General features: G+C 35.5%; 1 protein-coding gene and 1 pseudogene across 10 annotated transcripts in view; one reads left to right on the top strand and one right to left on the bottom strand.

The window, feature by feature from the left end:
• Nucleotides 1-8,737: 8,737 nt before the first annotated feature.
• The window catches only part of LOC105222100 (electroneutral sodium bicarbonate exchanger 1), a 762,556-nt gene continuing 757,660 nt past the window's right edge, over nucleotides 8,738-13,633 (top strand). For 5 of the 10 annotated variants that reach the window (XM_049462403.1, XM_049462401.1, XM_049462394.1 and 2 more), the window contains exon 1: nucleotides 8,972-8,994. In XM_049462403.1, the coding sequence (XP_049318360.1) occupies nucleotides 8,987-8,994 (8 nt within the window). In that variant the 5' untranslated portion in view covers nucleotides 8,972-8,986. The other 5 variants (XM_049462397.1, XM_049462398.1, XM_049462396.1 and 2 more) reach the window with 5 other exon arrangements.
• LOC125775493 (uncharacterized) lies at nucleotides 9,499-13,257 on the bottom strand (annotated as a pseudogene).

Raw genomic sequence — 13,633 nt, 5'->3', positions numbered from 1 at the left:
AAACGCATTGATGCGTAGTGTGGCTCACTCGGGATCTTATTGTTCGTTGGGCTCATGTGACCCAATGCTCTATATTCATTCATGAAGTCCAGATACATTTTGCGAAGTTCTGGATCTTTTAATGTCCTTCTCTCCAGGGCCTGAAACCGCCGAACTGCGGTTTCATAGGAGTGACCGAGTAACTTACGGTCAGCTTTAAAAGGCATTCTGACTTGAAGCCGTCCTGAAGGCAATACTTGAGTTGTATTTACGAAAAATTTTTCACACTCTTTTTGCTCTTGTGCGAATTTAATGCCATTTGATTCTGAAGGTAATTCTTCTAGCTTGGCATAATGTGCTATGTAATTTGGGAGGAGAACTTAGATTGCTGACGTATTTGCCAGATACAATCCATCCTCAAAGGGTTTTCTGAAGTGTTTGTTGGTTAGGACCATTTTTAATTTGGCCAACAGCTAAAAGGTCGAAAAATGTTTCAGCACCCAATAGGATTTTTAGATTTGTGGAGTTCTGGATCCGCCAATTCAATATTTTGCGGAATTTTCCAGCCACTAACATTGATGTTATGGTCTGGATGATTTGCCGAAATGCATCGCATTACCCAGAATTCCGCCGAAAACTCAAAATTATTTAACCGCGACTTGACAAACGCGTTTAGTTTTGACCTCACTTTTGTATTGGAATTGCCAATTCCAATTACGCTTAATGTTTCGTGCTGACGTCGAATCCGCAACTTTTGTGCCAAGTCCTCCGTCATAAAGTTGACCTGGGAGCCTGAGTCCAGCAACGCTCTCGCAGGCAGCTGTTGCCGACATGACCCGATCCGGCATACTGGTTGTATGCATGGCATGTGTGGTTGATGGTTGCGGATGAAGTGAAGCGGGGAAGGACACTGGATACTGGTGCAACAGCGAGTGATGGGATCGATTGCATATGCGGCAACGATCCGCCCTGAATTTGGAAACGGTATGTCCCTTACGCAAGCAATTTATGCATAAGGGTACCGATTTGACGTACTCGAACCTCTGCTGCACTGGAAGCGCCTTGAATGTGGGGCAGGCAGTCAAATGGTGGTCCTTAGATTTGCACTGTTGACAAAGAGGCTGCCTTGTATTTGCAGCAACCAGCGCCGATTTGGTCCTGTCCATATGTTGGGTGTTTCCCATGGTTCGCATTGCTTGTAGGTATGGGCTTCGTCCTAGAGTGTGATGCTCCTTCCGCTGACAGCTGCTGGTATCTTCGATATAGGGTGACTTGAGAGTCGTTCCACAGTGGCAGTTTGTCATAGTCCAGCGCTTCTTCCCATTTGGATCGGGTGGCAGGGTCAACCTTTGTCATTACAATATGTATGATTATTGCGTTCGTTATTTGTTTTTCATCGCCCAGCGATAGCAATGAATCATATACCGCTGACATTTCGTCAATCATTGAACGCAGGGAAGGCGCAGAAGGCTTTGGGATTGTTGGCAGCTCAAAAAGTTTATATATTGTATTGAAAAATATCAAACATTTATTATCATAAACTTTTTTGAGACTTGCCAACGCTTTCGGATAATTTTCATCCGACATCTGAAACGCTTTAACTGTTCCCAAAGCCTCTCCAGATAGACAATTAACCAAATGGTTAAATTTTTCAATATCTGGGATATTTGGATCATTGTGAACCAAGCTCTCGAACAAACTAATAAAATTTTTGAATTCTGAATATTCTCCCTTGAATTTCGGCAAATTCATTTTAGGGAGTCTTGAGCTGTGAGAAGCTACAAAAGATGTTTCGGCAAGTGAAGTTTTATTATTCGCTAAAATTGACTTAATTATGGACTTCGTTTCAACGATTATGTCCTCTAACTCCCCTCGGGCCACGTCGTCCTCATCAATTTCTTCAATCTTTGATTGGCATTTCATTAATTTTTCACTATGTGAATTTAATATATCTAAACGACATTCCAATTCTATTGGATCTAAAGACATAGTCTTTTCGAGAAGGCCCGTTTTAATGCGCAAAATACTACTCTTCGCAACCGTTCTTTGATTTTAAGTCCGTCAACTCCTTACTTGGAGACAGGCTTGCGAGAGTTGACTTTGGCTTGCTCATTTTACGTTGGTTAAATTAAATTTCCGAAAGAAAGACTATAACGGTTGGCAACAGATATAAGTATTAAGAATCGATATGGCGAAAACGAAAAAATATATGTCGATTCCCAAATATACGAAAGCCAAACCAATAGCAATAAAAGTTGGCAACAAATATATTTGGAATCGGTTACGAAAACGAGAAAAAAATAATAATATCGATTCTCAAGTATACGAAAGCCAAACCAATAAATGCGCAAAATGAGCAATAGCACAAAAAGTAATTTACTCGGAAAATGTCCGAATGAAAATCGACAAAAATTGCGAAAAAACGACCGATAATTGCAAACGCGGATCGAAAAAATTGCGAAAAACGAGATTATTTAATTTTGCAATTAATAATTTTTTCACCTTTATTTCAAAATGAAGGGCTACCGTGAAATCCCAAAATCCCTTGATTCACTTCAAATTTATACATTTAGATGTAAACATACGTGGGGTTCAATTGTATAATATATGTATGTATATGTTGTTATATATGTATGTATGTAAGAATGTCAATATAGTGAAAAAAAGGGAGAGCCAAAAATTGAAAGTGTGCACTTTGTTGTTTATTTGAATTTTCGTTTGTTTACACCACTTTCAATAATCCGCACTCGTTACCTGGTGCGTCGGCTGTTTGCCGGCGCTCACTTCCCTTTTGCACAGAATGCAGCGGAAGCTCATTCCCACGACGGCGGTGGCTTTGATGGCAGCAGCGGTTTGATGGTAGCGTTGACGCAGCGTAGCAGCGGCGATGATGGCGTTGACGTAGACGTTGGTGGAGATGTAGCAGTACTGGAGATGAAAACGTTACGATATGTGTTCCTCTATTGCGGCACTGGACACGGCATTTTTTACGCAACGGACACTTAGTGGCACTTACGGTTTTAGCGTTTTTTTTTTTACATTAGCGTTTGACCGGCACTTTAATAATTATTATTTTTGTCACGAAACTGTTCAAACGTTTTGGTAAATATTTTTTGTAACTCACTGTTGGTGTGTTAACACAGCCTCCGCTTCCTTATGCACACAATATATGTATTTGTACGTATTTCTTGCTTGTTTCTTTTTCAGTTGACTATGCAATTGCACTCTCTTTAATTTGTTAATATGTATTTATAAGTTTTTCATTCCACCAACTACACTGCACACGTTACTTCTTCCTTTATTTCTTTTTATTCCTTTGTTTTTTTTTTTGAAATTTGGTATCACAGGTAAGTTTTTGCACACACCTTTTATCACGAATGTATTTATTTTTGTATGTATATTTTTTGTATTAATTTTTTTTCACTTCTTTTTTAAAGATTTGCCGCTGTACACAAAACTTCACTCACTTCACTTTATATATGTATGTATGTACATACTTGTACGTAAGTATAACTTTTTGTCTTTTATGTTTTGCTTTTTCAGCTCTTTTTTTAATGTGTTTAAATATATAACACGAGTGTTATATATATTATATTTTGTATTATATTTGTTCACCAAGTTCACTTGCCGAACACCGAAAACCGAGATCCGAAAGAAATTAAACACAGGTAATTGGTTTGAAATTTAGTAAATGTATTTTCGTGTTAACTTTTTAATTACGCACTTGTCCCTGATCGGGCGCCATGAAAAGTTTCAAGCGTTTTTGAAACACGAAAATATAATATATGCGCAATTTTAACTCACTCCAATTACCTGTCGCGAAAGATTTATAAGCTGTTCCGGCAACGAAAAGGCGTGCATTCGGTTCGATCGTTCAATTACAATTGAATTCTTTATTTCACTTAATCTAATTGCTAAGCCTAAATCTTAAAACTAACGGCTTAAACTAGTGGTACTATAAATATGTATTAAAAAGTGGTAAGTATAATCATCTACAACTTTTCGTTCAATATTGTAACAGATTATGGTGAGGTAAGTAAGGTGAGTAATATTTTAGTATTACAAACGTATTATTAAGGTAAATATACAATAATAATATAATTCAATATTTTATAATTTTTATAATTCAATATTTTACAATTAATTTATTATTTTTATTTTAGGTATAAATTTGTCGCTTGACGCAACACATTTTTTTACTTAAAAAATTCGAAATATTGTATAAAATCACACAGCTACTGACAGGGTACAGTGGTTAATGTTCACATACGCATATTCATATATGAATTATAGCAGTTAGTTGTAACTGAACAACAAAATGTTGAATCATAATTTGAGATGAGTGCATAATAGCTGACAAATATTCCTGGGTTTTAGCAGTCGACTTTGCAATTACGTACATTTGATGAATGTTGAACAAAACATTATCATACGATTAGATATAGGGCGTGAGAAGCACCCTGTTGTGCTCTACTCTTGCACTGTTATTCACTATAACAAGAATCCTATATTTGTGTAGAAACTGTGAAGATGTTGTTGCATCATACATATTTATGTATGTACTATTCCTTAATGGATCGTCTCAGTGTGACCCTTCTAAAAATCACTAAATTTCACAATTTTTTTTAATGTTGGAATTAAATAATCAGTCCAACTTTGTTTTTATGTTTATTTATTGTTGTTTATTTATGTTTATTTATTGGGTTCACAATAGTTAAATAAATGGTTGAAATTACACGTATAAAAAAGGTCCTCTACGATCTCCACGATTGCGGCCGCATTTTTGTTCCAAAGCAAAATTTTCAAAAACATTATTAATCTGTAGAAACGTTGCTATCGCGTAATGGAAACTTTTTTTTGTTTTTTTTTTTGAAATTTGCCAAAATGGCGGCAGATTGAATAAAAAGTATCGAGTTTTGACCTTTTTTCGATAGTTTTTCGTAAAAAAATATAGTAAGATTTCAAAAAAAAAGGCTTCCATAGCACGATAGCAAATCACGTTAAAAACGTTCTCTCCACGTAGGAACTAGATATCTTCAAAAATCTTCTTTTGAGAGTGCAAACCGAAAAACAACATTCTGTGAAAAACGCGTTTAAAGATTGTAGTCGCTATGTTCCCCACTCTGTTTCCTTTCTGCAAGAAACGCTGTAGCGACCATAATAATTTGAATTTCGATTTCAAAATTTGAAATAATGTTTATTATAGTGCCTAGTATCAGATAACGCAAAGAAATCTATTTCTCGAAAATTTCACTCTGAGACGAGCCCCTGCATACTTTGATACCTCGTACAAAATTACAGTTTCGTGTCCTAAATTTCGTCTTATTGGCAATCTTATGCCTTTCTGTTTGACACAATTTTGTGAGCATGTTAATAGTTGGATCCATCTGCAATTCTAACCTTGCTTTGGTGCCAGGAAAGACGAGTACTAAGGTTCAACACAATGTCTAAATTTTTACTCAGGTTATTGCTGGTATAAAGAATCGGACAGACGGACAGACATTGACCCGGAATTCGACTTATCTAGTCATCCTGGTCATTTATATGTACATATGAGCTGCGTTCCAAAGTAAACAGGACTTTTAAAAATAAAATCGAACAAATGTTTTTTTCGGCAAAATCAATTTAGTTTATTCAAAATAGTCTTCTTCTGCTTCAATATAGCTTTTTGCACGGTTTAAAATCATGTCAAAATAGTGTTTTAGTTCTATGGCCGGTATGGCTGCCAGTATGCCGGTGCAAGCCTCTGAATAGACTCTAGGTCTGCATAACGCTTTCCTTTCATGGGCAAATGCATTTTTCCGAAATGGAAGAAGTCGCACGGTGCCATATCAGGTGAATATGGGGAGTGGTTAATGGTTAAAATATGATTTTTTGGTCAAATAGTCTGTCACAAGCATCGATCGAATGTTGGATTCTGAGCAATTTTTTGGTCGCCACACAGTGTTGCGAAACCGGAATTTTTTGGAAATCATATTGCCTAAACTGTAATTTTAATTGTATCGATGAGAAACTTCTACAGATTGGTCAGAATGAAATGCCAAACAGAATGAGTGAAAAAAAAATTTACACCGAAAAAAATTGTTGGGTCAAATTTTCAACAAAGGTCAAAAAAAAAAAAAGTTGTTCGAAAAATTTACAAAAAAAATTTATTTTAATTCTTCTTTTATTTCTGATAAATACTCTATGATTAGTTTTTTAAATAAAGTATAGGGTAGTCCGAACAAGAATTATAAATGTAAAATTTTTATGATTTTTTGATATTTGTTGAAAAACTCTGAAATTTTATATAAAACCAAAATCTATTTCATTTCTTATTTGAAAGGTGGCAATAAAAGCTTTAATTTGATACCGGTTTGAAGTCAATAGCTTCAGTTTTAAGAGAGTTATGCTCATTTTTGTGGAGTGCTAGAATAGATGTAGAATAAAAAAAAAAATGAAGATACTATTTTATAACACAGGCACATTTTATTGCATTCTACAGAAAAATTACAAATTATCAGTCATCTACCAATAAGTTCATTGCTTCCTCTGATAATTTCAGGTGTTTCTTCTCCTTCAGTATTCTCCTACTTGTGATTGCGGGATCAGAATTGGCGAGCAGATAATGTAATATGTTTTCACAATTGTCTTTTCTTGATGTTTTCCTCGCATGGTAAAGCCTTGTGTTTCTGAAGTCCTTGTTTCCTGCTTCCAATGCTTCTTCTGATAGTTGCCCAATGGGGACCAAAAATTAACGATTTGTTTCAGCTCCATGAATAAGAATCTTGTGGACAGTTGGTGGCATATAATGCCACGAATATTTCTTTACATAGAGACCAGCAGTTTCTTTTCCGTACTTAGAGAACTTATCGCAGTCTATCTTATACCCAGAAGTTATATAAAAACAAAGGGGGAGAAAGAGAGAGCGAAAGAGAAAGAATAAAATAGTAAAACAACAGAGAGAGAGAAAGGTACCACCACAAGCTAAAAGAAAACACTATATAAAGATGGACACGCATGCGGACTAATTAGTGACAAAAAAGAAAAGATGGCGATTAGCCGAAACCGGTCTGAAAACAATAAAAATTTGACGTGGGATGACGGAAAGTCACCCAAAAACCAATATGATTAAATTATTCAATAAGTTATTCCAAGAATTTCCGTTCTATTTCTATGAAATAAATACTGAGAGTGATATACTAAAATCGCTATAACTCCCAGGAGGGCAAGTATGGGCAGCTGATTTTTTCACAGTTCGTTGAAAACAAATTATGTAACATTTCTGTAGTAGTTTGGAACTGGGACTCTCTGGGACTTTTTAGATATTGCTTATCTAACCCAAATTTAAAGGAAAAATGGATCTTTAGACGGGTTTTCGCTCTAAAAAAGGTGCATATGAAAATGTCTCAAACAACATTCCTTTATTTTACAGAAGATACTTGTCCGAAGGCAGATTTTTTTTCCGAATCAAAATATCTGTCACCAAAATCAAATGAGATCATTTTGAATACAGCCCTGAAATCCCCTCTTTTCGTGAAAATTTTGTATATTTGATTTCTAAAATCAATTAAAAATCAACGGGCCAACATAAAAATAAGCTTTATGTGTTTTTTGTTTACTTGGAATGTCTGTGACAAAATTGCATCATTAAAAACACTGAAAAAAATAATCGGAGAAAAGTTACTTTTCCACTAGCCGCAACACAGTGCGCCAGTCAATTTTTGCGGAAAAAACCGTGCACACACCGTTCGAAAGCCCAAATGTTTGTTCAAAATGCAATAAATCGCAGTTTTGGAGATGCTCAATTCCACTTCTATGAATTTCATTGATGATTTCGACTAATTTTTGATGAATTCACGCATAGTTTCGATGGAATTTCCGGTGATTACGGATTTTGATTGGCCCATGTGTTGATCGTCATTTACGTCCTCACGACCACTTTGAAAACGTTAAAACCACTCATGCACTTTGCTTCGGGATAGCAGATTATAACGCACCAGTCGACATATAAATGTCGCCACCAGGGGGCGCTAGATTCAAAAAGTCTTGTTTACTTTGGAACTCACCTTGTACATATAATTGCAAGCAGCGGATAGGCATACAAAAATTTTACTCTGCATTAATCTACATGGATATACTTGTCTAAAAAGCAATTCCACTTTTCGTTGTAATTTTATAACTCAAGAAGGGGCTCACTTCTCCAATCCCAATCGTTAGGCTATGTTCTGACTGTATAGTATATGGTTTATGTGAAGTTTGCACAAAATTGGTTAAAAGAACGAAATAAATCTGTTAACCCTGCACTCGTCAGAAGCTACGGGAGCTCGGATGGGAGGTTTCATCGCATCCACCAAATAGCCCGGACATAGCGCCAAGTGATTACCACCTGTTTCTTTCCATGGTGAACGCCCTTGTTGGTGTAAAATTAAACTCAAAACAGGCTTGTGAAAAGTGGCTATCCGAGTTCTTGCAAACAAGGAGGGTGGCTTTTACGAGGGGCGTATTATGTAGTTGCTGTCTAGATGGAAACAGATTGTCAAACGAAACGGCGCATATTTGAACTAAATCCGATAACTGTAACACTTTTTATAAAGAATTGAATATAGCAAAAAAGCGAAAGGGAGATATTTGACAATCTTATATTTATATACATATACACTGATGTAATTCCAAACTATTGTAATCATATAATTTTAATTTCGTACTTTTCAATTAACTTTTAGATCTAATTAATATAAAAATGTCGTAGTATCATCTGCTTTATAACAGAGTTTTATATTTATTTTGTTAATCAAGAGTTATTCATGGTTAAGGGTGAAAAATAATAGATAAGGTTTATATTCGAAAATAGGTGCATGTTTGTGTCTACGAATAATGTCTATATTTGAGCCTGCGCAATGAGTTCCACGGCAATTCAAACTTTTGGTAAAAATAATTCAGCAAGGAAATGCGAAAAAATAGTATTTTGCATTTTGAAATCCTATAGTTTTAATATTTGAACTAGTCTAATGGTGGAAACGGTCTAATGAAATAGTAAAAGTTAATTAATATACTATATTAATAAATATATACATAGTAAAGGCAGTATTATAAATATATTAATAAAAAAAGTGTTGAAAAGTTAGTTATAAAATTACTATACAAAATATTTAAGAAGTTCAATTGCTGTCTATCAGAATTAAATTACCAATTATAGAATAATTCCTGAAAAAGAAGTACAAATTTTTGTCGTTACTATACCAAAACTAAAGTGTTTAGACGAATTAACCCACCATTAAATATTGTACAAATCGATTTTTTACAAACGAAACTGATAAAAGTAAGCTACCGCTACTTATGTATAAATTCCAGAAGAAGCAATCAATAAAAAGAACAGTGCAATATAGAACATATACTTAGGAAACATATCTGATGAAATGAGTAGGGCAATCAAAGTGCTCTGTTATTAAAAATACCTCGGACAACAGTTCCCATCCTGGTTCACTAAAGTAATAATACTTGTGAAATCACGCTAGTTTTACAGGTGAGTACAAATGATTAAGTGTTAATTAATATGAGTACATACATTGTGCAAATAAAGTAATAAAATTAATATATTGTTACAAAAGTAGTATTAAGTTGTATTTGTATTGCTAATATGCATCCCTTATTATGAACAATAGCTGTAGGTATATGGAATAGCATTTGTCTTGTTGTAGACATCTGGCGCCGCACTGTCTGTTTGTCTACTTAAACAATTGCTGAGTCTGGCGCCGTATAGCAGCATTATGTTCTGGTAATTTCCAGACGCAATATTCTAGAAGGACACGTCGGCATCAGCGAGAAGTGCGTGGCTATATAAGCCGTGGCAGCGCCAACGTAATCAACCAGTGCTAAGAGTAAACTGCTATAGTGTAGACGAGTTGTAAAATAAAGAGATTTTGTTGAAGTGAATTAAACGGCTTTTTGTTTTATTTGTCAATCCAGAGATACGAACCTAGTAAAGTAAACTAGCAAGGAGCAAATTCGCAACAATATGTATTTTAGGGCGGGCCGATTTAAAAATCGCTCATTGCTCTGTGAAAATCGTATTCTAGGGATCAAAATTAGAAACTTTGCCGAAGGAACCATACCTCTAAAACGAATTTTGATGTCCCCCAATTTGGGTCGAACTTTTGGGTAGGGACAAATTTTGAAAAATCCCACTTTGACCCATTTAGAGTGCTCCAATCGAGTCCAAATGTATGACCGACCCCCACTAACTTTGGACGGCCCATCCAGCCATGCCAGTGGCACATCCCCAGGAACTCCCCTGGGGGGTTCCCCATACAATCATTTCAAGAAATCACCATTTTTGGCCTTTACATGAAAAAATCAGCTAAATGGCTATGTTTTTTCTTTATTTTTATTTATTTATTTATAATAATATCTATTTTTTCTCTTAAGAAATTTATTTAGTCGGAGTATATGTAAATGAAAAAATTAATTTAAGTGAGTTATAGAAAAGAAACTAAAAAAGTTATTGTTTGAAGTCGTTTTTACTTTCAAGTCTGGGCAATTTCGCACGGCTCTCTAATGTCGTCGCCATACAGCCTCTACATTTTCCGGTATAACCCGTTTGGAAACGCTAGCTAGCAATTGAACATGTCGTTCCGTTCCTTGTATGTGTGATGGAATTTTTGGATCATTAAACGGTGGATTATCTTGATTTAAATATCCTTTCAATTAGGCTGTTCACGGTAAGGTGGTTATCGGGTTATGTGATTATTAGATTAAAAATAACCTCTATGCTCCGTGAGCACCCTATGTTGTATGGTTATTTGCTTATTTTTACACAAACAGCTGTTCATTGTTTACAATTTTAGTTCAATGAAATTCCAACTTATAAAATGCCTAAACAAAGTTTAAAAAGCAAAATAATCGAATTTAAAAAAAGTTCTGCTATTCAGGAAATGGACTTTATTGAAGGTATGTGCTTATTAAATAATCCGAATTTTAAGGGTTCAAAATATGCTTTGTATAAAATTTGCAGACATCTTACATAATTTGCTGATTGTAAACAAAAAACAGCTGTTAATAGCAGATTTTTCAATAATAAAATCTAAATGGAAATGCCATTCGCTTAGTTTTATTTATTTTTTGTGCTGCCATTTAGTAAAATTCCAACGACTTTCTAACACTGGAAATAAGCAAACAACCACATAATCTGTAAACAAGGGCCTAGGTTGGTCGACTTTGGTTATTTTGTCATAACGCATTTTGTTGTTGTTTACTTATTCACATAACCACATAACCCGATAACCACCTTATCGTGAACAGCCTAAATGTATCGTACGAAATGCTTCGCGTGAATGGTGGTTCAAATACGATATTTATATCATTCAAATTGATCATTTCCATATAACTTGTGCAATTAAAGTTTATATCTGGATATTTTATAAACCCTCATTACCATTGGCTCGTCAACATCGGTTCGATAGCGTAGAATTTTCTTGATGTCACAGTCGCGCTTTTCTTTCCTATCATCAAACAACATTGATAAGAAGATATTTTCCGAATGCGCATAATATGAATTATCTTTAATTGCTTGATTGACAATTTTGCGTAAACGAGGTTCTAGAAATCGTGACCAACCAATGAACTTGAAAAATAATGCACTGCCGTACACGACAGAGCTGTAATACTTGATAACCAGAATTTTTAAATTTGCATCTGGATTTTCCGTTGTCACATATAATCGCAATAATCTAGCGGCCTTGGTGAGCCACCGAGAATGTACCCTGGTTTGATGTTAGCCAGATCCACCGGAACCACGCCGCTAGAAATTGCATGGGCCATGTCGTATAAGTACTTCGAATCGGTGGAAAATTCTTTTTTTTCTGGAGCAGGGGGCATATTTTGCAACTCAATTTTCTGGAAGCCGTCCACCACCTAAAAATATATAATAATAAAATAATTAAGAATGGTTGACAATTATAATAAATGAGTGATAGCAATAACTTACCGGAAGAGTTTCACAAGTTTCGATTTGACGGCTTAGTTTTCCGGTTGCCGATCTTGGTCCAGTGCTGGTTGATTTATCCATCTAAAATGGTCTTTTTAACAGCAATTCGAATCGTCGTATAATTCCACCGTGTGGGCCAGTATTTGCTGGCTCACCGTCAGTGCATGTTCCAATTAATGTATCCAGTGATATATTTTTATCGTTGAAAAAACCATTTAATTTGGTTGTTTTGTGTTCAGCGGTTTCACGTTCCAGTCTTACGTAACCAATCAATTCAGAATTGGGTTCTCTCAAAATAACAAGATGAGGTTCTTTTACCATCCTAGTATGATACTTCTCATCAATTTTATCTATTGTTAAAATATCATATTTCCTGCCATCGGATGAAAACGCTAACAAATTGGTATCATCTAACCGTTTGCGAAGCACTTCTTGTCTGCATTTCTTTTTTTCTCTGCGAACTTTCGATTTATCCATGATGAGAGGTTTCCCATGCTTATCTTTAATTTTAAAATCTTACAATAAAGCGGTTCCCAATGCTGATGCTACTCTGTCAGACACACCAAATCTGTCACATACCAAGGCAAAGTTAAAACAATCGTATCTCTCTGTGTATTGTGAACTTGTGCTTCTATCCATATCTTCTTGAACCGGTGGCGGTGCGTGTGTTGAATCATCGGGAACTTGGTATGTTGGCATTGATGACATAGACGTTGCTCCTTGCTCTTCAGTTTCCATCATAAATGCATTCATTGTTAGTCTTCTCTGATTATGTTGATCGTGCATGAACTTTGGGGTTTTCGGGAACCCAGCCGCATGCACATGGAGCATTTACATGTTCTGTTGTAAATTATGCTTTTACTTGCCAATTTGTTTTCAAGTGTAAAATCAAGTATACACAACTCAACGCTTACAAATTAGATGTTATTCAAAGGTAGTTCAAAAGCAAGTGAAGCTACAATTACAATATTAAGAAGTAGTATACATAAAAAGTTATGAAGACAAGAAATAGGGTTGCATGGATATGTACGTTGTACACAGGAATGCATTTCATCACGCCTCCTCAACGTTCATATACATGTTTATTAAAAATAAAAACATTCATTTATTTAATTTAAACCTAACATCTTTGTTAACTTCTCGTGGCTAGGTTTCGGCAAATTCTTTGTCAAGATGTCAGCAACCATGTCACTGCTGCAACAATATTTGAGCTCAATGTCGTCTCCTTGATAGATATCCCGTTTGTAGTGGTATTTTACCACTACCGTCGATTGTTTCTTCGATTCATAAGAAAAAACGCATCCAGCAAGTACAAACGCATAGCCGGTATAAGATTTGCGGTCGGTACTATCTCCGCCCCAATCAGCATCAACAAAACCTTCCATATCTTTACCAGTTTGCTGATACTTTAACTTCTTGTCTTGCGTCGTATTCAAGTAACGTAGAATTCTCTTAGCTGTTGCTAGATGCTCTGTATGCGGATCATTATTTCTCTGCGCTAATTTGCATACTGAGTGCAAAATATCTGGTCGTGTGCACACAGCCAAATACATCAGTGATCCTATCAAGGATTGGTACTGTACCTGATCGACTTTCTTACATGTTGTGTTATTGCAATTAATTTGATGTCCTGCATCCAAAGGAACAGCAATCGGTCGAGTGTCATTCATGCCAAAATCGTTTAATAGC

This window comes from Bactrocera dorsalis, chromosome 1 (genome assembly GCF_023373825.1).
Source record: "Bactrocera dorsalis isolate Fly_Bdor chromosome 1, ASM2337382v1, whole genome shotgun sequence".
Classification (NCBI taxonomy): Eukaryota; Metazoa; Arthropoda; class Insecta; order Diptera; family Tephritidae; genus Bactrocera; species Bactrocera dorsalis.
The sequence above is the reverse complement of the archived record's forward strand: the minus strand, read 5'-3'. Positions and strand labels throughout refer to the sequence as shown.